The 26,200-nt window shown below is 44.4% G+C and overlaps 1 protein-coding gene across 1 annotated transcript in view; it reads right to left on the minus strand.

The window, feature by feature from the left end:
- Window positions 1-26,200, minus strand: part of Scamp1 (secretory carrier membrane protein 1) — an 81,120-nt gene that overhangs the window by 18,321 nt on the left and 36,599 nt on the right. The window contains exons 3-6 of the mRNA XM_051172291.1: window positions 7,813-7,911; window positions 6,793-6,901; window positions 4,340-4,468; window positions 64-223 (exon numbers count right to left, since the gene is read on the minus strand). Of these exons, the coding sequence (XP_051028248.1) occupies window positions 64-223; window positions 4,340-4,468; window positions 6,793-6,901; window positions 7,813-7,911 (497 nt within the window). The remainder of the gene's footprint in view (window positions 1-63; window positions 224-4,339; window positions 4,469-6,792; window positions 6,902-7,812; window positions 7,912-26,200) is intronic.

Below are 26,200 nucleotides of genomic sequence, written 5' to 3' on the forward strand. Positions count from 1 at the left end.
TTCCAAGTGGCGAGCCTCCAGGGGTGAGCCACCACCCACACAGATATTAAACACACACTTTACCTGAAGGCTCCGTACAGCGGTCTATACCAACAGACGAATGAACAAGGAGTAAAAAGCAAGAACCACAGGATGCTCAGTCCAAAATCAACGGCTCTCGAAGAATCAACACAAAACCAAGCCAGGCATCCGAAGATGTTCAGAAACAGGGTTACTGCATGGACTGCGGGATGAGAAACAAAGCGCGAGAGGTTACACTGGCACAGAACCACAGCTGAGGAGATCCTTCCTCCCCTCCTCAGCCACACATCCTCCAAGCACTGCTGCTCTGCCCGGGGTCTGTAAGCACAGTGCACGGGGCAGAGCATTTTGGACACAAATCCTGCTGGCTGTCTTCTAGCAAGCAGCCACACAGCTAAGCCCAACCCTTAGGCCTGGCTTCCTTGAGAAGAAAACAGGACACAAGTTTCTTGAGCCAAGGCCCAAGAGGGCAAGCAGTGCCCATTTAAAGACGAAAGCAAGCACGCCCAGGAGCCGGGGGCTCTGCAGGGTCTTCTCGGTAAGGGGCACACAACAGAACTAGACTATAGTTAGAATGCTGCTGTCTGTGGTGGTCTGTGAGGATCACTTCTGTAAGAGTGAGACATTTTTCAGTGGGGGGGAAATACTGTGATAGAGGACTCGGGTTATTCACTTCATCCTGCTATGCAACATGGTGAGTCCAGCCCATGGCAGGACTTCCCTTTGCTTACAGGAGTAGCTATGGGCAATGACTCTCCCTAACACACCACAGCCCCCAAATCTGAGTAGCACCCAGCAATGCTGTGACCCTAAAGAGGCACACTTACCATTATAACTATTGTTTATACTTGTTTTTATTGTATGCATTTGGCTGTTTGCCTGCACATATGTAATATGCACCCTGTGCATGCAGGGCCTGTGGAGGACAGAAGAGGGCACTGCATCCCCTGGAACTGGAGATGCAGATGCTGTGAGCTGCCACGTGTGTGCTGAGAACCAGTCCCAGTGCCTCCTCAAGAGCAGCAAGGGCTCCTAATCACTGAACCAGCCTTCCAGCTCCCTATAGCTGTAACTTTTAAAAGTAATTCTGTAAAAATATATTCATAGATAGAATTTTATTGTGGAAAATAAATTACCATAAAATTAAAATATTATAAAATGCATATTACCAATAAAAATGTCAAGCAATTATGACATACATTTAAAAATGAAATTAAAATATTATAATCTTAAATCCATTATAAACTCAATATACATTAAAAACTATTTTAAAATCTCTTTATAAATCAAAATAAAACATTTATGGAGCAAGATAAAACTGCTCATTCTGGGTGCCCTGATGCATTCTCATCACAACACTAGATAACCCAACTGGAGACAGAGAGACAGGGCTCCACAGGCTGGGGGCAAATCTGCTATAGCCTTTAAAGGCTTGTATTTTAAAATCCCATTCCCTTCCATTATAGAAGAGAAAACTGTACTAATTACTCAATTCCTACTGGGAGTTTTAATTCTCCAGGAAAGCTGGCTTACTAATGAAATGACTCAAAATCCTTTTTCCTCAAAATTAAGAGTTTTAAGAGCATAGAAACAGAACTTAAATTCCTGTGAGATCAGAAATTATTGTGTAGTTCTAAAGGACTTCTGGCTGTCTTAAGGTTTTGTTTTTCTTTAATGTTATCATATCTTTACAAAAATAATTTTTAAGGTTTATTTTCTATTTCACTTGCAGAAAATAAGGACCACATGTGTGTGTATAAATGTCTTAAAGTCCACAAAAATTCTTCAAAGTACAAAAATTATCCATCTAACTCTTTGTAATGTTGAAGTTTTCTAGATGTTTTTAAAGTAACCATGGTCAGTAAGTCAGCATCTTGTACCAATAAAGCCAATCTGTCTAGGGAACGTAGTGATGAGGCTGCCCACCTGTGCGGCGGGCAGCAAGCGGGCGGGCACCATGCACTCCACACCTGTGCTGCTAATTTCAGTGGGTCTATGCTGGTGAAGGCTGAGGACAGGCCAAACACCAAACTGAGCGTTAGGCCATTTTGTTTTCATGATTTACAAGATAAGACACACATTTTTATGTGAGAGCTTTGTTTGCTTTACGAGGCACTCAACGCCGGCATCAGTGAATCTGAATTTGCAACCACCAGTGCCATGTGACTCTTGAAATCGGAATCAAAAGAGATGGTCACAGGTGAGAGTCTCCTTTGCTGCCTGGGGACTGGCTGGTGCCCATGCTTTTCTTTCCCATTTTTTAAAATTCAAAGCACATTTAAAAAGATCGGAGATTACTTCGCAGGGATGATTCATTTGTAGATTACATTATCTGCTGCCACTTAGAGACCTTTGAACACACATGTTCATTGCATTCTTTAAAACAGAACCCACGTCTTCATCTTGGTAGTCTGTAGATGTACACCATGGAATCCAACCCTGGGCCTGAGGACAAGCTACCTGAACAGCCTGCTCCATAGGGACCTGGTATATAATTCTGGACGAGCTGGACAATGTTGGACAAGTGTGCCAAGTTCTCAAAGCTTTGGCTTCTCCAAGACTACGCAATGCAGTGCCTGCTGATGGATGCAGTCAGGACTTGTACCTGCATGGCGTGAAACCCATCACCGGCAAATGCTAGCTCTGACTATGAAAGAGGATCAGACCTTCGGTCATCCCTGAAATGCACCCAAGGTTGATACTTTTGAAAGCACCCCACTAAACAGTCTCTACTCTTCAAGTGTGGGCAAACTCCTGAATACTTCATTCCAAGCAATGCTTCTTTGAAACTGAGCCCTGACTAGAGACTTGAGTCCTTTTTCAAAATAGACTGGCAAACTGAGAAAACTACAGTTAACCACATTACTTCTGAGAGACTCTGAAAGCTATGCATCCTTAAAACCAAACAAGTCAGTTTTGAAACCATGAGCATTAGTAGTTAGCAGTTAAATTACAATTCCTATTCAACTTCCAGTTGCCAAATCTGCTGTAGAATCTTCCTTCTGTCCCTTTAACATAAAAAACAAGTTAAATAACGTATGCCTAAAGTACTATGTCTATTCTTAAAATTCACATGTAAAAAATACAAATGCATATATTATAAATATACCAATTAAAATATATGAATTGGCTAGCAATTACATAAAGAATTATACCTCAAGTATCAAACATACACAATACTACTAACACCAAGGAGAAATATCAACAAAAAAAGCCTAAAAGTTTGAAAGTAACAGCCATCTATGACAAACGCCTTTAATCCCAGCACTCCAGAGGCAGACACAGGTTGATCTCCGAGTTCAAGGCCAGCCTGGTCTGTGTAGCCAGTTCTCAGACAGCTAAGGCTGCTACATTAAGAGACCCTGTCTCAAAAAAAAAAAATTATTTAAGTAATATCCACTGTAGTTTTTTACTTTGGGACTAAATGTTCTTTTAAAACTATAACAACAGTAATCCCTATGAACTGTCGGCTTCTCATATGCTGACATAAAGAGCTTGAGGAAGACTGTTACGTCCACTTAGAGAAGTGGCCTAAAGGCCTCACAGATCATGCAGGAGAGCTCACGCACCGTCCTTGGTAGGAATGTACCTACAAATGACTACTGCCCCACCTGTCCAGCAGATGAGGGGCCACAATGCTGCCTGTCAATAGGGCTGAGACTGTTTGGAATACAAATCAGAGAACAAGTGGGAAGCCTGTGAATACACAGCGAACCTTCAGCAGTTTGTCATTCATTTAGTATTTCAGTCAGAATCATATTCAAAACATCCCGCGCATCCCAGCTGAAAATGCACTCTAATGTTGCTTAATGAAATAGTCCTATACAGTAAGCAATTTCATGATTAAAAGTATTCAGTCACTTAAAAAGTAAACTGTGCCCAAAGCAATTTTTAAAGTTACAGTATCTTTGGACCCTATCTAAAAACAGCCATAGTGCCTACAGTTAAAATCTAAATGGTACCTTCATATAAAAAAAAATAGTATGCATAATTTTGCCAAAGCAAGTCATGCCTAGATAACATTCTTCAAAGGAAAAGGATCTTTACAAAACCCTACCCATGTGACAGACACTGACTGTGACAGTCAGTGCTAGTGTTCAATGTGTGACTCTCTTCTGCCAAGCACTCAGATGCTATCTGCTACCCAGCTTCTGTATCTAAATATAACACTCAGCTCTGAAACTATGACTACTAAGATCTATTGGAAAAGACACCAAACGTGCATTTTACTATGTCACTTTTGAAAAGGTATCTATTGATAATGAAAATATGAACTCAAATGCATTTAAATGTATAAGCACAATTGCTGCACACTCACACATCCATAGGTAGTACATGAGCTTTACTGTCTTTTGGAATTCTACAGGAATGTCTACAGAAAAATCTTGATAGAAACAAGGTCCCACGGGAAAATTGCTAGGAAGAGGTGGCCAATTATTTTTTCTCCCTGTAAGTTAAAAAAAAAAAAAAAAAGTTATTCCAACATATACATTTTCTTCTTGCTTTTAAGCATAGCGTCTTGTTTCATTAGATGGCATTTAAACACTAACAATGTTTCTCTCTTACAATTTTGAAAGCCAAGCTCACATTTAAAATTTTTCTCAGAATAACACTTCAGAAACAATAAATGGAAAAAATATAATTTTCCCATGTCATATCATACCACGTTTAGCATGTTTCTTTACAGGAGAACCCAAAGTCAAACACTAAGAGTTGCCTAAAACAGATTTATTTCAAATTCGCAGAGCCTGGCTGGCTGTGGGGGGCAATCCAGTGCCTAGGCTTCCACTTTCTCCTCAGTGTCACATTACAATTCTGCTAAGTTCCTAACTGATCTGCAGAGGAAAGATGAGGCTCTCAACAAGACAAGACTGGCTAAAGGGCCAAATCTGCAAAGCTCAAAGGCTGATATGTATGTATGTGTGTATATGTGTGTGTGTGTGAGAATACCGTGAGGAAACAGACAGCTGTGTGGATAAATGGGGGATTCCAGCAAGCTAAAAACTAGAGACAATAAGTGAGGTGTGAGGAGGGGACGTGTGTGTGTGTGTGTGTGTGTGTGTGTGTGTAAACAAAGATCGGCAGCAAGACTTGGGAAACGAGGGCAGGAAATTCAGACAAAATATAAATTAGAAAATAACTAAAAGTCAGTTTTCTTTTTTGTTTGTTCAGTTTTTTGAGACAAGGTTTCTCAGTGTAGCCCTGGCTGTCCTGGAACTCATTTTGTAGACCAAGCTGTCCTTGAACTCACAGAGATCTTCCTGCTTCTGCCTCCTGAGTGCTGGTAAAAGTCACTTTCTAATACTAAATATATCTCATAACTCAAAATTCTATTATACATATTTTTACCTATCTGAACACTTTTCATACAGAAAGGCACGCCCTGCTTTGTACGTTGTCCTCAGCTACACTAGTTATAGTATTAAAACTGGTGACTCGATGGCTCAGTGGTAGAGTGCTTGCCTAGCGTAAGCCCCTCAGCCCACACCATCTTCGTCACACTCTGTAAGAAATGGCCAAGAACAGCATAAGGAACGGAGCCACTAGGACCAGAAGTTCCCACGACACTGCTCACTATGGTCTTAGGAATCATAACCTTAGCCCGGTGTGGTGGCGCACGCCTGTAATCCCAGCACTCGGGAGGCAGAGGCAGGTTGATCGCTGTGAGTTCGAGGCCAGCCTGGTCTACAAAGCGAGTCCAGGACAGCCAGGGCTACACAGAGAAACTGTCTCGAAAAAAACCAACCAAACAAAAAGAAGTGTAACCTTCATTTCCTCAGAGAGTGAAGAAGTGGGTCACACTTCTCAGAATTTAATATGAATTAAAAGGTGCAAAGTACTACAATGTACCAATATACTGCAAAATTTAACTATTACCTCTGTCTCTTTGTTGCTATCTTTACTAAAACATCTTTTCCCTCTCATGGACATAATTAGTATCAGTTAGCACTAATTATTATTAAGGAAATAAGACACATCATCATTATAGATCTCTCCTACAGAGGCTGCAAGCAAGGAGATGCCCCAGGATAAACGTCTCCTCCAGAGGCCCAAGGCTGAAACGCTGTAAAGAGGAGAAGAAATACTCAGTGTACTACTGCTGTCCTCGTTTGGGGGTCTTATCACCATTCCAGCCACCCCGCAGGCTTTCCCTGGCTCCCTCTATCCTTCAGCTGAGGCTGCTCACTTTCCTCACAGGGTCTTTTAGAGTCGCCTTTTGCACTCAGAGCCTGAACAGATGGCACAGCAAGAAATCAATCATACAAACACTTTCTTAACATTTCTGACAAGTAAGATGCAGCCGTGAGGATACAGTAGGAGTCCACGGTGGGGCATACTCAATGTGCTCAAAGGTTCAGTGGGGCTACTGGGAAGCCACGCCCATGCTCTCGGGTGTGCCTCCTTTCTTCTAAGGGCCTGGTTCTCTTATCCCTCGTGCTCAAGCCTACACTAAGATCTTTCTTTCATGCCCAACTCTTCTTCAAAGAAATAAAGGAAAGATTGAAGAGAGCCAAGTGCAGAATCAAAGGCTCCCTGGCTCAGAAAGGAGCACACTGATCAGGTGGGTCTCATGTTCTCTATGTGACGCCAACGCTCTTCTAATCTGTCTAAAGACTGCTCCTATCAGGCAAGATCAGAGAGCTGCGGGGATCAAGAAAGTAATCTGCTGTGTCTGATCTCTTTGCGAGAATCAGAAAGCAGGGCAGAGTTTTGCCAACAAACCAACTGTCTGAGAGGCACAGACACTCTCTTCAGCTCTTTGGACATTACCATGCTGACTCAAGTTCTGCATCTCCCGTTCTCGACGGTCCAACTCTGCAGCTTTTCTCTCGAGCTCTTCTTGGCGCTTAAGAAGTTCTGCTTGAGCCAAGGCATGCTCCTAAACAAAATGACCAACATACACAGGTTATCAGACAGGCAAAATATTCTAATGTTTACATGCCCACTTTTATACAACCAGAGAAATCTATGTTAAATGCACTTGCAAAGCACAGGAATACATTGAAGGTTATAGCTTTGGAAAATATAGAGATATTTTATTCATTTTGTTCCTTTAGCTATGGAAGCAATGCTGAGCCCATAGGATGGGAAAAAACAAACAAAAACCCAGCTCTCATTAAGAACAGCCTGAGTCTGAGGACAGAGAGATGGATCAGCAACTAAAGTGTGTGTGCTGTTCTTGCAAAGGGCCTATGTTCCATTCCCTGCACCCACCTCAGGCGGCTCGCCTGTAACTCCAGCCTCTGCAGGCACCTGGACTCATGTGCACACAGCTACACAGACACACAAGCACACAACATTGAAAACCATGAAAATAAACCTTCTAAAAGTGAGCAGCTGGAGTCTGCTAACCCTGGGCCTAAGTCAGAGTGAGAGTGGAGTGGAGGTGAGGGAGCAGGTGATGAAAGATGAACAGAATAAAGGACAAGTGAATTAACTTGAATAAACAAGGTCAAATGATAAAGTTCCAAAAATGCAAGAATAGTTTAAAATATCTTAAATGTTCCACAATGCTGAAGTGACAGAGATGTGCTTAAGACACTCTGCTCCTAACTCTGTGTTAGAGATGCCAAGCGTTTCATTCACCTGTCTGTCCTGGGTATTTGCCATCTCCTACTCCCTCACACTACCCACTGAGTGCTCATCCAGTCATATTTATTATTCTGTTCTTGTTAATGTAGTGGTATTATGCACTGAGAGCAAAGGCAATAAAAAATTCACCATATAAACTGCACACCAAGATGATACATAATCTTGCTGTACCAACCTACATAGTTAGCGTGCACTAACCTTTGTGATCTGTGTGTAAGCTGGATGCTCCTCTGTTGGCTTCATTATTGCTGGCTGGGTGTTGGGAACATTAGGCATTTTCACACTGCCTGGTGGGGGCTAAAAAGGTTAAAGACAAATTAAGTAACACAAAGACACAGCCTTAACTTCCTTCCAAAGTATTATACTCCTAGAAAGCAAAAGCAAAATCCCAAGAGCTGCCCATCTCTGTGCCCTCTCATGGCCGTGCCACAAATGCTGCTTCCGCTCTGCATCACCACTTCCTAACACGCCGAGCAGCGCACCACGTAAGCAACAGCATAGCTGCTGCTCTACAGGAAAGCACAGGAGCACCAGCCTGAAGAATTACACAGAACAGCGCAGCATGGGGCTATCTGCTGCTACCTGGGAGGCTACGGCAGGAGCCCAACAGCTAGGAAAGAGAGGAAGACAGCGAACGGAGGAGGGGGAGAGAGAGAAGGGAGAGATACTGAAATCTACAGTCAACTCTGTCCCTGAAAGTTATATGAGAAGCTGCTGCAAAGCATCACGGTCAAGTCCACTTTGCCAGCGAACACCAGCCATGCCTGAAGGTGGCTGCAGCACCAAAGAACAGACAGATACCTGCACACCCATCTCTAAGGAGTCAGTAAACCAGGACATTTATACAGTACGCACATTAAAGAGAATGAGCTAACACTGTAGAAGAAATTTTAAAATGCTAAATGAAATAAAGTATGAATTTTCAAAGTGAATACAGATCTATATAACAAACCGTTATCAGGGGGATTTTATATATTTCTATTGTTTGCCTCCCCCAACAGACACATCAGTGTATTTTTGTTTTCTGTTTCTGAGACAGGGTCTCCTATAAATCCCTGGCTAGATTGGAACTGGCTTTAAACTCAGAGATTTGCCTGTCTCTGCCTCTCCGATCCAAGGATTAAAGGCAAGCACCCACTTACTCTGCAGTGTTACTTTTAAAAGTTAAAAAACAAGCTGGGAGCAGGTGTCGTGGCACATGCTTGTACTTGTCCTTGAGAGACAGAGGAACTACTGCAAATCCAAGGCTGGCCTAATCTACGGAGTGAGGGCTGGGCTACAGTGTCCTAGAAAATGAGACAGTCTCTTGAAAGAGAACAGAACAACAGTATATGAAACCCCAGTGCTCAGGAGGATCACAAGGTTGGGGCTAACCTGGGCTAAACACAAAGGAAAATATCCGAGGGAGCAAGCCAACATGAATGCAAGTGCAAGCAGATGGCAGCACAGGAAAACACAGAATCGCCCTAAAACTCACCCAGCTGAAACCTTTTCTCAGCACTCTCCTGCCGAGTGTCTTAAGTCAGGAGCCAGGGGAGATGGATGAGAGCCAGAGGCCACCACACCCATGTCAGGGTTCCTGAATGACAGGCACTGCTCACACAACCAGGGACGGGCAAGCCTCTCACTGCTCCCAACACCAGGACGGGCAAGCCTCTCACTGCTCACAACACTAGGACGGGCAAGCCTCTCTTACTTCTTCCCATTTGCAGGTGTTAGCTAGACCTATACTCAGCTTTAGGACGCAGGGTTTCTTCAACTAAGGGACATGTGGTCACCTCAGGCCAGGAGCAAGTCTGGGGAAAGACCTTTTGCTTAACTACTGTGGCAGTGGTTCTTAAACCTCCCACATCTTCACCTCTCACCTAAAAGCAGCAGACAAGAAGCCACTCTTGCTGTGTGTGTGACTTATATACACAAGCATGTGAGTGTCCATGGAGGCCAGAGAGGGTGTCCAGCTCTCAGAACTGCAGCTACAGGCATCTGTGAGCGACAACACAGGTGCTGGGCTCCAAACTCTGGTCCTCACGACTGAGCAGCGAGTAGTCTTAAGTGCTGAATCCCCTCTCCAGACCAAGACTGACACTTTAGCTACATGGTAGAGCCCACATTTGTAGAGAACCAAGGTATACAGTATCTAAAAGTGCCAGTTCAATACTCATTTAAGTAATGTGCCAAAAAACGTAACTAGGCCAAGATATCCTGGAAGGGCAGAAGGAAGAAAAGTCCTTGAAAGAAAAGCTCTGAGGGGCTGCCACTCTCCAGATTGCTGCGGTTTAAAGCAGAGGAAGGGAAAGCCAGGGCTACGTGAAGATGAGTCCCTCAGTGAATACGGGAGAAGAACACACACACACACACACACACACACACACACACACACACACAGATGATGGGAATGTTTACACGTACCATCTTCCACACAGAGGAGGCAGAAAGCCAGCACCCTGAGTCCCTGGTCACAGACCTCTGCCAAGGTAGAAGTTTAGGGCAGAATTCACGCTATTCATAGAAACAAAACATGCTGTGCTTACATTTTCACCACAGGGGACCCCATGCTTTCCTGGTCAAAGTATGGGGAAATGCCCTAAAATGCGGCTTCAAAGAATTCTCACAGAGTTCTAAAAAGTAACTGAGTCATGATTTAGTAAGCATCTAAAGAAACAAGCCACCCTCGGCCAAGATAAAAGGTAAAACTGTTCGTACATAATCAAATACAAAGTAGAGTTGCTTAATAAATGTGAGGTTAACAAGAGCTTAACTAGGGCAGTGATGGTCAAAACTTATCAAACTGGTCTCCAAATGATCTGGGAAGCCAAAAATGCCCAGAGTAAATGCGTGAAGAGCAGGTGAAGTCCTGAGTGAGTGAGTGTTGATAGCATGGGCGCGACCTTCCCTGGATGAGGCTCAGTGGGTGGGAAAGCTTTCCTCTGGTGTTGAGTGTTTCAGAAGACCGAGCGGTGTGCGCAAGCTGCCTCCTCCAGAGACTGAGATGAACCCCTGAACCCCTGCCGCTGCCCCACTTAGTAAAGTAGCTGAGGTCACGGCTGCTTCACAGTTGGTGCTCAGCCTGTCAGAGTGAGCATGGCGCACGTGACGCCAGCTTTTCATTCCCTCACTGTCCAGTGAGGTCTCCAGGCCTAAGCTGCACTGGGCCTGGGAAAGCAATACAAATGGAACCTCTAAAACTCCCTTCAGCGAAAAATGTTGTCTGGTAGTTAAATTACAGACAATGTAGAGATGACGAGATAATTAAGGGAATGGAAGGGAGTATGAAGACAGAACACAGTGCAGAAACGAAACACATAACATTGGTGCAGTTACTCCTGATGACGATGGGTCCAAGGACCTGACACCTAAGAGCCCTGGGGAGGAACACAGAGATGAGTCAGTGTCCAAGCTGGATGGGAAGGCAGGAATCCTCACACTGGAAATTCCAAAACACAAACCAGGGTTTTAAGAAAGTTAATGGAGACATCACGGGGGGGGGGGGGGGGCACAGCGGGGAATCTTAGGTGAAAATATGAGGTGACTTCCTGACAGCAGACAGGGAGCTCAGATACAGTGTACCAAAGAGACTCATGCTCATGTGGGATGTGAGTGCAGCCAGGGCCACACGAGAACCGGTCAGGTCAGATGCACTGCATCCCGGAGCACCGAGTATCATAGGATGGAGACGCATGGCCTTCTCTCTGCTTTCCCATCTCTCTATCTCCCCAAGCCAACCTAGAAAGTCCTCTCCTTCTTCCTACCAAGTCCCAGAGGGAAGGAAGCTAGGTACACAGAAAGAACAAGAGACATCTTGTAGGTTTCTAGGACCCTCTGGATCCTTGTAATTCCCCATTCTCCCATGCTTCTCTCACCTAAAGTCCCAATAGGATGTTCTCCCCTCTGACCCACTTTCCTGGTAAGTGAAGACTATCCTGGGATGTGCCCCTTGGGCTAGTGTCTAGATCTAAGTGAGCATATACCATTTGACTCTTTCTGCTTTCTGGGTGAACTCACTCATTATGATCATTTCTAGTTCAATCCATTTGTCCACAAATTTCGGGAATTCCTTGTTTTTAATAGCTGAGTAGTATTCCATAGTGTATATGTACCACAGTTTCTTTATCCATTCTTCTACTGAGGGACATTTAGGTTGTTTCCATGTTCCGGCTATTATGAATAAGGCCACTATGAACATGGTTGAACATATGTCCCTGTTGTGTGGTGGAGCATTTTCTAGGTATATTCCAAGGAGTGGAATAGCTGGGTCTTGAGGAACCCCTATTCTCAGTTTTCTGATATAGCACCAGATAGATTTCCAAAGTGGTTGTACCAGTTTGCATTCCCACCAGCAATGAAGGAGTGTTCCTCTTTCTCCACATCCTTGCCAGCATGTGGTGTCACTTGAATTTTTGATTTTAGGCATTCTGATGGGTATAAGATGGAATCTCAGTGTCATTTTGATTTGTATTTCTCTGATGACTAACGATGCTGAGCATTTCTTTAAGTGTTTCTCGGCCATTTGGTATTCCTCTGTTGAGAATTCTCTGTTTAGTTCTGAGCGCCATTTCTTAATTGGGTTATTTGGTTTAGTGGTGTTTAATTTCTTGAGTTCTTTATATATTTTGGATATTAGACCTTTGTCAGATGTAGGGTTAATGAAGATCTTTTCCCAGTCTGTAGGCTGTCACTTTGTTCTGTTGATGGGCGGATCTGGGCCCAGGGGTCCTGCTCCAACTATGGCACCAGCCAAGGACAATCCCGGGAAGTAAACTTCAAACCCCTACCCAGATCCAGCCAATGGACAGGACACTCTCCACCATTGAGTGGAGCATGGGGACTGACTTTCACACGAACTCTGGTGCCCCATTTTTTACCATGTCCCCTTGATGGGGAGGCCTGGTGGCACTCAGAGGAAGAATAGCAGGCTGCCAAGAAGAGACTTGATATCCTATGAGCATATACAGGGGGAGGAGGACCCCTCAGTCACAGACATAGGGGAGGGAAGTAAGGGGGAAAGCGGGAGGGAGGGAGTGAAGGAGGAATGAGAGGGTACAAGAGATGGACTAACAATTGAGATGTAATATGAATAAATTAATAAAATACTTAAAAAATAAAATAAAGACCAGAATAGAACAAAACAAACAGAAAGAACCAAAGAAAAGCCACAAGAAATACAGATGCACACCACACACAGGAATCTAAATTCATTCATTTTAGAATTGTTAACTTGTAGAATTGTTCATTTGATGCAGATTACCATTTAAGTTTATGTTTTTAAAACACATATAAGATGCTTTTACCCATGCATAATTAAAAGAAGGAACCAAAAAAGAAAATAAAAAAGACCAAGAGACAGCCCCACACCTGGCCGGGTCCCCACTAAGTAACGCCCCCCACACCGCTGCCCATCCTGCATCATGTGCGACCACAAAGGTCTCCCCTGAGTCTCTGGGTCTACATTTCTGAAAGCTTTGTATCACGTCAAACTTTGGTCAAATCAATTAGTCATGCTTTGCTCTTGTTAACTTTTGTCTCAGGAGTGTCAGTCAAGAGAAAAGGAACCACACCTCACCACCTCCTTTAGAGCCAAGATAAAAATGGAAGAGCCCTGCTATCACTAACTCTCACTGAAGAAATGTCCACCTGAAAAACAAGAGGGAAATCCTGAGGAAAACCAGTCACCACCTGCCATGGAAGGGGGAGGGGCTCATGGCTCAGTCACTCCCAGCAGCCGATGGGGAGGGAGAGACTTGCAGCGCCATAGCCATTGTAAGGTATGTATGCATGCTCCTGTGTACAGACCTTTACTCATGTTCCTACAGACAACCCTAATCTAACTCACTGGTCACAAACACACAAAAGTCTAAAAAATAAAAAGAGGACAAATTGGGGAAAAGATGGAGGTTATCAGGGCTGGAAGGAAGACAGGAGGGTAATTGGGTGAGGAAGTGAAATGTATCATGGACATGCATGAGATCCACTGGCATGAATAATCGACATATGCTAATCAAGTAGTTAAAACTGTCTGTTCTCAGACCTCCTCCACCTACTTCTAGAGTTTAAACAGCTAATCCTCAAACAGCCCCATGCTTCTCAAGCTCTGGGTCTTTGGAATGTGCTTTTGTGCAGTCACCATATGCTCTGGCTTCAGAACACATGAAAATGTAGACTCTAGGTCTAACCAGAAACAAACCAGGGGTTCAAAGAGAAGGGTCGTGCATTTTACACTGGATAACATGTTAAACAACCTCCTCGGTGTCCCTTACACAAGGCGGCTGGTGAGATGGTTTAGTGGTTAAGAGCACTCACTGACTGAGTTCAATTCCCAGCAACGACATGGTGGCTCACAACCATCTAGAATGTGGTATGGTGCCCTCTTCTGGCCTGAGGGTGTATATGTGGGAAGAGCACTGTATACATAATAATAAATAAATCTTTTTTTTATTAATTTATTCTTGTTACGTCTCAATGGTTATCCCATCCCTTGTATCCTCCCATTCTTCCCTCCCTCCCATTTTCCCCTTACTCCCCTCCCCTATGACTGTGCCTGAGGGGGACTTCCTCCCCCTGTATCTGCTCATAGGGTACCAAGTCTCTTCTTGGTAACCTGCTATCCTTCCTCTGAGTGCCACCAGGTCTCCCCCTTCAGGGGACATGGTCAAATATGAGGCACCAGAGTACATGTGAAAGTCATACCCCACTCTCCACTCAACTGTGGAGAATGTCCTGTCCATTGGCTAGATCTGGGTAGGGCTTTGACATTTACGGCCTGTAATTAGTAAATAAATCTTTAAAAAAAAGAAAAAAGAAACTTGGGATTTCCTGAGTTTGCTTCTATTACCACTATGGTGTGCCTCCCAACAGAACTGCCTCCAAGGAATTCTGGGACTTTTTATCTTTTAGCCTTTCACAGGCAACAGCTGGCTGTGGCTATACTTACATGGAGCCCTCTGGTATTAAGGACAAGGACAGATATATGCACTTCTTAAAAACCAGGACAAGTAGACAGAATTATTTCAGTCAATAACCATGCTAAACTTATTAAGGGCTTGGTAAGCACTGAGAGGAGCTGCATAGTGAGAAGAGGTGCAGGCCAGGAGGTTGCACACAGTAGGGATGCATAAGCCGGCACTAAACGTCATGCACCTTCATCCGCACATTCACCAACAGTCACTGATCACTCCACTGGCCGCAAGTATGGAACGGAGCTTGCAGTTTAGTAAATAACTTCATAAATAACAAGCAGCGTCTTAGCATGGAGCGATGGGTCTGCAGTGTGAGGTGAGTGTGGATCGTTCTGTGAAAGTAAAGTCATGAGGAAGAGGAGGTCTTCCTGGGGAAAGGCCATTCCAAACAGAAGAGTGGGGCCTGTGTGCTGGCACATGATACGAGACATGCAGAGCAGAAGAACAGCAGCCAGGTAACAGGCTGTTCTAAAGGCTCCTGATTTTAATCTGGATTTTAAAACAAACAAAAAGCAGCAGCAGCGGCTGGTAAGGGAGACAGTTTCCGGCCCTACAGATGAGGAGTGTGGGCTCCATCACTCCAAGAGGTAAAAGAATGAACAAACTAAAAAATCTGTAGCCCCGCGCCTGCATACCTTAGTAAATGTGAGGACACAGGGCAGAACGCTGTCCCCAAACTGAACGGTTCACTAGAGCACAAATGACTCATGAGCACAGCAGTAGGAACTGTGAATCGCTCCACAGACCTGGAGACACAGTTCAGTCAGCAAAGCCCTCGCCTTGCAAACACGAGGCTCTGGATTTGATGCCAGAACCCGCCTTAAAACGCTGGGTGTGGCAAGGTGCACTTGACATCCCAGTGCTAGAGAGGCAGAGCTGGGACATCTGCGGAGACGTGTAAGGGAAAAGCAAAAGCTTATTTTCCCATCGACTGACTAGCAGAAAATGCTTGGCCTGAGCTGCCAATACAGCGTCTCTCACTATGGAGTCATACGCATCCGCCTCGTCCATGTCAATGTGTTCGTTACACACATAAAGGAGTGAGAAGAACAGCAGAAATGATGTAAGGATCAAAGCGGGGACCACTAACCCTGTTACAGTAGGGTATTCACACTGCCCCTAAAGGGGCTTAGAGTTATTTTGTGTCCATTTATTTGGATTTGAGTGAGTTTGCAAACTCTAGAATGTAAAAGCAAACATGACCAATGTGTTAAGAAAGAAAAGAAAAACATATAATTTCTTTGAGTGCCAATGGCTTAAATGCACCAAATAAAGCAAAGATTTTTCAAAATGGTTCAAAATCTATTAACATCATCCACTGCTTCCTTCCTGTAAGATGAAAACACAGAAGAGCTGGAAAACGAAAGCCAACGTCAGTTGGTTTAAAGGAGCGACTCTTGGCTAGAATCCTCAAGAGAAGCAAGTCCCATGTGTAGCTGAAACACAATAGGGAGCCCTGGCCACTGGACTGTGAACTGAAGAGAAAGGAGGCACTCTGTGCATCCCTGGTGACAAGAATGACAGCAACCAGGTAGCTAGGCTTTGTAAAACTCTTTGGGGCTAGCCCACTGAAGGGGAGCCTAAAAGCCATTAAGCCACAGCAAGAAAAGGGGCTGGGAGAGGGGGACATGCAGACAGTAGGTAAGAGGTCTAACAGGGCACATACTCTGAAGATGACTAGCATCCTCACTGGGTACCACAGAGACAGGAGGGTGGCCATCCCGGTATCTGAGCCGAGGCAATAGCCTGGGACAAGCTCTTTCCTCCATGCAGGTCCCTCTGCAGACACACTAGAAGCATGTCAGCAAAACACACATGTATTATTTTTGATATAAGCCCTTCCCCCGGCTTCACTGATTCTTAGTTTAGGAAGCAACATCTTCCAAAGCTGCCAAGGACACCAGGAAGGTGAGGACTGAGAATTTCGGTTTCTTTTAAAAACACAGAAATACTATGAGATTTTCATTTTAATCTCAGGTGTGGGATATGGGGCTGCTTCCCAGCAGGTGACTGTGATTTGTTTGCCTTGCACTCTAGCAGGAATGTGGTTTTGCCAGTGGCAGATAGTTTCTGCAAGTGTGTGAATTTTGGAATTCTGGGAACTTTTCAGAAGAAATACAAATGCTAGAGCCCATAGGTGGGTTGCTGGTTGGTGACTAGATGCCATTGGTTGTGGTTTGTAAGTAGCTGAGCGCAAAGAGACAAGAAGAAGAAATTAGACATCCCGATGGAGAAGACCAAACTTGCCCCAAGGACCTCAACACCCTGGTCAGCAGGAAGCAGTCTAAGAGCGATGTGATGACCCCTTCTCCCTCTGTTCTTTTTTCTCTCCTATCTAATGTTAGGGATTCAAAGGGTAAGAAGTAAAGGGTGGAGAGCGTAGAAGAGAGAAAGGAACCCATGAAGTAGCAAATGCCAGCAGCTACAGACTCCCACACAAAGGTTGGACTGCAGGGTAGCCCAAGGTGGATCAGCACATTGCATTTACAAACAACTAAGCTCAAATCAATAGGAAGAAGGAAATAGGAAAACCAAAAAAGCAAATAAGTCAGAAAAACTACAGATAGCAATTAATTAAGCTAAGAAAATAAGCCAAGTTGATTATCTTTAAATGGACTAAAAACAACAGAGACTACTCAAAATTTAAAGAATGAAATTACCACAGAATGCCAGAAAAATTAAGAGACTCATAAGGCATTCTTAACAAGAATTCTATTCAAACGACATTGGCAAGCCCAGAGGGAAAACACAAACTCCTCCCAGAGCAACCGAGCGCACGGACACTGAGTCAGCAATATGGACAATAAAGATGGAGCGATAATCAAGAGCCTTCCAGCGAGGCGCAGCAGGGACCAAGGATCCCACACCTGTGTTCCACAAGCACTCGGAGTTAAAGCCAGTTTTTCGTTCGTGTTTGTTTTGTGTGGAGACATAATCTCTCTGTATTTCCCAGGCTAGCCTTAAACCCCTGACCCTTCTCCACCAGAATGCGCCGCTGGGCCCAGCTCTTGTCAGCATTTCTTAAATTTTTCCCAAAATTGAGCTAAAGGGAATGTTTACATACATATTTTATGAGGCTAATGAATTACTTTGACACCTAAGACAGCTTAAAAAAAGAAGACCAGGAACAGGAGAGATGGCTCAGTGGTCAGGGGCCCAGTCCTAGGTATTCTACTGCTGTGATAAAACACATGGCGAAAAGCAACTTGGAGTGCAAAGGGTTTATTTCAACATGCATTTGTAGTCCATCACCCAGGAAGTCAGGGCAGGAACTCAAGGTAGGAACTGATGTAAAAAGCCATGGAGGGGTGCTGCTTACTGGCTTGCTCCCCATGGCCTGCCCAGGACCACCTGCCCAGGGGTAACCCCACTCACAGTGGGCTGGACCCTCCCACATCAATCACTAAGTAAGAAAACGCCTTGGTAAAGAACCTGCTGAGCAGGTGACAACCACCTGAAACACCAGGGAACAGTTACCTTCTCTTTTCTTCAAAAAGTGCTGCATTCACATGTAAAAAACATGCACACAAACACACACAAAACACAGCACACAATACAAAACATAGTATAGACAACAAAACAACGCACAAACACAACACATAACAGACAATACAACACATAGTACAGACAACAAAACACATACACAACAAACACAATACAGAATAGACATACACAAATCTTTAAAAAAAAAAAAAACTAAAGAAAATAGCCAGGCAGTGGTGGCACACACCTTTAATCCCAGCACTCAGGGAGGCAGAAGCAGGCAGATCTCTGTCTGTGAGTTCGAGGACACCCTGATCTACTAGGTGAGTTCCGGACACCCAGGGCTACACACAGAGAAACTCTGTCTCAGAAGGAAAGAAAAGAAAAGAAAAAAAGAAAGAAAGAAAGGGAAAGGAAAGGAAACAGGCCAACCTCTCTAAGGAGATTTATGCCAAACCCTCACTAGGACAGCAGCAGACAACCTTCAGCAACACATTTAACCATCAGACATCACAATCAAGCGGATTTGTCCCTACGGCAGGCTGCTTTGCTACAGTCAGTCAACACAAACGCTGTATCAACAGCACAGAAATGAAAACCAACCTTCCGGGATCATCTCTGTTGACACAAAAAGAAAAGCATGTTCACAAAAATCTAACATACTTATGGCAAAAGCTCCCATAGCTCATGCTGAATAGAATGCCCTCTGCATACATAAGACTACTTGGGAAATCTCCACATCACCCAATGGGGAAAAGAAAAGAAAGAAAAAGCTTTTCCTCAAGATCCAGGACAAGACAGTAGGCTCACCTAACTCTCTACTCCTGTTTAGCTTAGTACTATAGGTGTAAGAAAAAGCCACTGGACATGAGAGGGAGGGAGGAAAGAAGGAAGGGTGTGCTCATCAAAAATGTAAAATTACCTCTTTATACAGATAGGGAAATTCTGTGTGCTGAAGCCACTGTTGAAATATTAGAACCAGGAGATGAACATAGTAAGGTTGTGTGCACAGTACCAATAAAGCCGGTACCATCTGTATAACCCTAATCGGAAAAGAAACCAGGAAGTGCTTCCATTATGATAGCATTAAGAAAATAAAGTATCTAGGACTAAGCTGGCTTTACAAGGTGAAGGTACGGCTTTGTGGGAACTATTGGGGTTATGGCAATGGTGGTGGTGGTGGCAGAGGGCTGGGGTACTTGAAGGAGATGATGTTGGGCTCCCTCTTCCTGGGGATCATTGGCTACCAGTCTAGAGACAAAGAGATTCAGATGGCCCACAAGCCATAATGACATTTTGGGACCAGCTTTAGCTAGACTTCATTCAGAATGAACAAAGGCTATATGAACAAAGGCCGTGTGTGTGTGTGTGTGTGTGTGTGTGTGTGTGTGTGTGTGTGTGTGTATGGTTCTTGGGCAGTGGGTAGAGGGTTCCCAGGATAATGTACTCTATTGGCCAGGGCTTGAAGTGCCAGGAATGCTTTTTTGCATTGGGAATTACGCTCCTATCATATTAACAGGAACATAGTACCTAATTATCCGTAGGTGCAGGGGGAGAGGGCTAGCAGCGAACTGTGTCAAAGCTTATATTCCAGATATGGTCAGAAGCATCTGTGGCTAATGACACTCTCCAGATGAGGGTGGGCAGAGAGTCGGAGGCCCTGCTTGGGGGAGGGAGGCCTCCACCTAACACCGAACTCAGAGAAGAAAGTTTACAGAGAGTACAAAATGGTGACTGCAGAAGGCGAGAAGGAAGGAGGGCAGGAAAGGAGAAGATGAAGGCCAGAGGACACTGAGAAGGAAATTCACAAGCAAGTCTACTGCTGTGATGACAGCATGAGGGTCAGAGGAGGTGGAACCAAGCCACATATGAAATCCATGCTGAGTAGGTTTTAGCTGCTGTGCTACAAAAAAAGAGTAATTATATGAACTGATGATTAATTTACTTTACTATTTTAGTACCTATATTTCATTAAATCATATTGTAAACATCAAATATATATTAAAAAATTAAATTAAACATACACTTTATGATATAGCAATCATGCTCCTTGGTGTTTACCCAAATGAGCTGAAAGCTTATGCTCACAGTAAAGGCTACATAGAGCATTTTTTTCCCTCACAGAAGGGCCTTGGAAGTAACCACGTTTCCTTCAGTAGGTGAATGGAGCCATAAACAGTGGGCCCAAGATAGAATATTATGCAGAGCTAAAAGGGAATGAGCAGCAAGCTACGAGAAGACAGAGTGGAAGCTTAAACGCACACCAGGCAAAGAGGCCAGTCTGAAAAGGCTACATTATGAACACACAGTCCCAATGGGATGATGACTGGTGGGGAAGGCAGAGAACTTAAACAACAGTGGCTGCTGAGGAGGTGACCAGGAGGGCAAGGGCTGGGTCAAGTTAGGGCGGTAAAGCTACACTGTCACTTACAACAATGGGTCCAGGCCAGGGCAAGTTTATTCAAACCACAGCATGTTCATACCAAGCCAGAGTTACCGTGTGTTAGCCATTGCCCCCCCCCCACCACACCCCCAGCCATCTGTATGCAGTTTTGCTCTAACTGCATGAAGCACTTAAAGTCTTGGGGAGGTGGTCAGGTATACAGGCTAGGGAGACTAGAGGAAGTGGCCTAGGGGGAGCCATTATCCATGCAGAGTGAAAACTTCCCACTCACACTCCTGTCCGTCACGCATCACCCCTCACCCATGCTCTGTAGTGAAGGCCATTAAACTCACAGGTTCCCCAGCTGAATGGTGATTATATTATAAACTTGGCTTTGTCATTAGGACCTTAGGAGGGGTAAAGGCTCACATCTCTCCCAAAGCAGTCTCAGCAACAGCTAGTTTATAACTTTCTCTCATAAAAGTAAAAGTTCATACAACCTCTTGCATGTATAATTTGTCATTTGGGGCATTTTAATTCATGTTTCTAGGCCACAGTCATTTATGACTTGGCTTAGAATAAACCACTATTTATTTGCCTTTAAAACGATCCTATTATGAGTGGCACACACATTTAATCCCAGAACTCAGGAGGCAGAGGCAGGAAAGCTCTCTGTGAGTTCAATGCCAGGTTGGTCTACAGAGTGAGTTCCAAGACAACCAGAGTTTCTTAGTGAGACCTGTCTGTGGGCGCGTGCGCGCGCATGCATGTGTGTGTGTGTGTGTGTGTGTGTGTGTGTGTGTGTGTGCATGTGTGTGTGTGTGTGAGATAGAGAGAGAGAGAGAGAGAGAGAGAGAGAGAGAGAGAGAGAGAGAGAGAGAGAGAGAGCTGGCATATAGCTTAGTGGCAGAATATCTGCCTAACCTGGGCAAGGCCTACATTCAGTTCCTAGGACCAAATAAATGTACACACAATTTAAAAAATATGTAATTATGAAATAGCTGGTGTGACTATAAGAAAGAAATGTGGAGTATGACAACGGAAAGAGTGGCAGAAGTTAATGTAAAAGACCAAGGAAAAGATGTGAGAATTTGGGGAAATTATCAGTAACAAGGCATAGGAATGGAGTTAGAAACACTGATAGTTCTGGGAAGAGCGATGATGAATTAGGATGCAAAAAAGTTAAGAACAGACATAAGAGCTGGTAAGTTGGGGAGGTCACTAGATGTCAGTCACAATGGCTGCTGGCCCCTAACTAAAATTTAATGTGGATACAAGAACGGGAATTTTCAGAATAGTGGGAAACACGACAGCTACTTCTCAGTCACGCCTGGTTTAGAACTGTGAGAGAAAAGGCAGCTCCTTTTTTTTTTTTTTTTTTTTCCTTTTTTTTTTTTTTAAGGATGCAGAAGAAGCAGAATTCTAACGCCTGAAGGACTTGTCACCCCAAAGTCTTATGTTGGAAGCTAATCCTCACCTCACGAACAGTTTCAGTTCGTGAGGTCCTTAGGAGGAGATGTGGTCATCAGGGAGGAGCGCCCACAAGTCCCATCAGAGGACACTTTAAAACAAAGCTGGGCGGGGAGCAGACTGGGTGGCCTCTTCCCCCACATGCGGGCACAGCAAGAATGGAACATAGGCCCCAGGAAAGAGGCCCTCAGCCCTCCTGACTATGACCACGTCTGCACCTTGGGATTCCCAGCCTCCAGAACTGTGGGCCGTCAATTTCTGCTGTCTATAAATTACCCAGTATTAGGCATTCTTCCAAACCTGGGCAGAGTATAACGCATCCTCACAGTATGGTGTATTTCCATAGCACAAAAGAGAAAAAGCACTCACAAGAGAAAAAATGGCCTGGAGACAGACTGGGACTCCTGAAGGACACAAGGCAAGTTTGAAGAATTCCAGACAAATACAAAGGAGGCAGAACAAGGGCCATGCAAAGCACTGTGGGGAGTAAACACCAGCAGGTGTGAAGTGCCACAGACTGACATAATGACCGCAGTCTTGGTGGTTGTTTAAGGGCAGTCAGGGGTAGGTATCCTAGGGTTCCACTTTGACCCTTGTAAAAACTGAGGCGAACAGACAGAGGAACGCAGCCTTATTCTTAACATACTCTTTTTTTTTTTTTTTTTTTTGTTTTTCGAGACAGGGTTTCTCTGTGTAGCCTTGGCCATCCTGGACTCACTTTGTAGACCAGACTGGCCTCGAACTCACAGCGATCCACCTGCCTCTGCCTCCCAAGTGCTGGGATTAAAGGCGTGCGCCACCACGCCCAGCTTCTCCTAACATACTCTTTTTCCCAGTGTGGCACTCAGATTCTTAAGTGAACCCTAAGATCCTCCGCCATTGATGGTCACATCTTTGAAACAGATTCCTCCTTCTGAAAGCATTTCATGGCTTGTAACAAACTTCTAACTGACAACACACCGAAGCACACAGTGAAGGTGACAGACTGCTGCCCTACTCTGGATTACACTACATTTTTAAAAAGACGTATTTATTATGTATACAATATTCTGCCTACATGTGCACCTGCAGGCCAGAAAAGGGCTCCAGATCACACGATAGATGATTGTGAGCCACTATGTGGTCGCCAAGAATTGAACTCAGGACCTCGGGAAGAGCAGAGCATGCTCTTATCTGCTGAGCCATCTCTCCAGCCTCCACCACATTCTTTAAGAGTTCATCTTCCCAGGGTAGACTATGAGCTCTATGACCAAATGGTCATGTTGGAGACACCTATGTATCCCCTGGGAACTGCAGGTGACATCTGTGCCCAAGGGAAAGAACCAATTAACTGCCTGAAAATTGCTAAGACTCTCAGTTATATAAACTCTGCGTATTATCTTTGTCAGTAACCTCAATGAACTTGGCAGAGATTCTTCCCTAGTCAAACCTTCAGATAAGAATATAGCATAGGGGGATGCAGAGATGGCTGAGCAGGTAACAGTGCTTGCTGCTCTTCAAGAGGATCCAAATTTGGTTCTCAGCACCACAGAACAGCTCACAACTGTCCAGCTCCAGCTCCAAAGGACTTGATGCCCTCTACTGGCACCTGTGGGCACTTGCACTCATGCACATACCCACACACATATATTAATTGACATGGACAATACCTTGACCACAGCTTTAGACTAAGTAAAGGAGTCAGCTCTACCGAGCCCAGACTTCTGAGTCACAGAAATTGTAGAATAAGCTTGTATTGGTTCATGCCACTGAGTTTGTGATATTTTGTCAAACAATAGACAATCTGTGTACACGGCTGTCTTGACCCGCTGAAAGATGAGGATAACCTAGGAAACCCAGGCATTATGATCACACAGTCTCTTGATTCCCTCAACAACAGTGGAAGGCCAAGTAGGGGGTCTCAGTGAGGGTTGGTTTGTGGGGAGATGGCTCTGGCTGACACAAACAGCTCATTAGTCTAGGACAAGGCTGTCTAGAGAGGTAACCTGGAGCAAGCTGGGCTTCCTCTCAGTTTTCCATAAGCTGAAAAATTAGATTTAAGACAGGCTAGGTTCAAATCTGCTGCCTCCACGTGTCAAACTACTATGTACAGACTATATAAATCACTTTGAAGGAAAGTAGACTAGCTAATCTGACCTCTAAGAAAATAATTTCCTCACAGTATAAATAGTAGTTTGAAGACAGACTGGAGGCCATTTTGCCATTCTGCAAGTTTCTGAACTAGGACAGCTTGGTTTCAGTTGAAAGGACAGACAGGTAAAGCTCTTCAGGGAGTAAGTGACAGGATGCGGCCGCCAATTAGATCTACGAACAGAAGCTATTTGAGCCCAAGAACATTTGTGCTTCTTGCCACTAGGACACCGGGAGAATAGAAGCCCAGTGTCGCTAAATGAGACGGGGAAACAAAGACTGGCTCTTGAAGGGACAGGTAACGAGCTCCCAGAACACCAAACTAGGGAGATGCAGGGAGAACAGGAAGTGCACAGCAAGAGACAAATCAGTGTTAAAAGGGAAAAATTAAAAAAAGGCATCCCCAGTATTAGAAGCAAGAACTGCTCTATGCAATCACACAGACAGTCCTGCAGCTAAAAGCTTTATCCTGCACTGACAGGAGAAACTACTTAACTCAATGCTTTCCTCCCTGTCCGTGCAAGACATGAATAAAACCCAAAGGAGTTCAGATGCTTGCCTAAAGTTACTTGCTAAAATGACCCTGAGCTGGTCAGAGCTGGGCTAAAATGCAGGTCTTCAGGCCCTCCACCTACTGCACACCTGTGTGGTGGACGTGAGAGACAAGCCAGCTCCTTGTGTTCCTCATGGTTAGAGATGACCACCTGGCAATCTCCTTCTCATGCCTCTCCTTTCTGTTGAAGGTACAGATCTGTGAGAGAAACTGCACAGGGTACAAGGAACAAACCAGAAAAGGAGCCAGACCAGCCCTCCACGAGGAACAGAAACCTGACAGCAAGTGAGGCCCTAGAGCATCTCCAGAGGTTTCTATCCAGAGCACTGCATTCCAGCCCCACGTGTCCCCAGCCTTTCATCTTTTATTATCTATCAGAAAAAAAAACTTGTCAGAAGCCACGAACTCCAATCACCAATGGCTACAATGAGTGAGAACCATAATATAAAATATAATATAAACCATCATCTAGTTAAGGAAACACATTCCTGGTGCACACATCAGTTCTCAAGGATAAAATCATTGCTCTAGCAATTTAGATTTCAGAAGGCAGACCAGCGAGCCTACCTGCCATATGCAACATAATCTCCACAAGAAAACCTTCCACTCAAGCAACATAGGTCATTCTCATAACTCAAGATGACTGCAGTCACAGCACATCTCAGTTCGGACTAGGCCCAGCTCAAGTGCTCAGTAGTTTTCTACGGCAGCAGATACTTTATCTATGTTATATGGCATCTTGTGAAAACTCTTGAATGTATAACTATGAATCAATATGTAAATTATAAAAGTATTCCGCTTTTTGTTCTATAGTCTTTAACTACCATAAAGTTTTAACAACAACAACAATAAAAAAAATCACATATAAGTCTTCTTTTAGTTTGGCACGGTGGTGTAGGCCTATAATCCCAGGACTCAAGGAAGCAGAGGCAGGTGTATCTCTGAGTTTGAGGCCAGCCTGGTCTACACACAGAGTCCAGGACACCACTCCCACTCCCCCTCCCCCTCCCCCTCCAAAGCCCCCCATACACTCCTCCTTGATCTCTTTCAAATTCATGGTCAAAGTGCTGGCTTGTGACAACTTAACACCCAAGTCATCAGAGAAGAGAAGGCCTCAATAAAAAAAAAAATGACTCCAAGCCAGGCATGGTGGCATACGCCTTTAAATCCCAGTACTCAAGAGGCAGAGGCAGGTGGATATGTGTGAGCTCAAGGCTAGCCTGGTCTATAGAAGGAGTTCCAGACAGCCAGGACTACAAAGGGAAACCCTGTCTTGAAAAACAAAAATCAAACCAAAAGGAAACTTAGAATACCTATCTGGAATGCTGCTGTGGGACTCTGATACAGTAAAGCAGGGAACAGGCTCATCACACAAAGCGGACACTTGAAAAAGAATAATCTAGGGCTAGCAAACGGCCCAGTGGGTGGGTAAAGGTGCCTACTGCTAAGCCCAAAGCCCAAGTTTGAGCCCCAGGATCTGAGTCCTGCAAATGTTCCTCTGACTGCTACAAACATTCTGTACCAAGCACACACCAACACACACACAGAAGGAGAAACTTAATAAAAATGTGTAAAAACTAATCTAAAGCTACTTCTGTGAAAAGGGCACAGAGT

This window comes from Acomys russatus, chromosome 30 (assembly GCF_903995435.1).
Source record: "Acomys russatus chromosome 30, mAcoRus1.1, whole genome shotgun sequence".
In the NCBI taxonomy this organism is placed as follows: domain Eukaryota; kingdom Metazoa; phylum Chordata; class Mammalia; order Rodentia; family Muridae; genus Acomys; species Acomys russatus.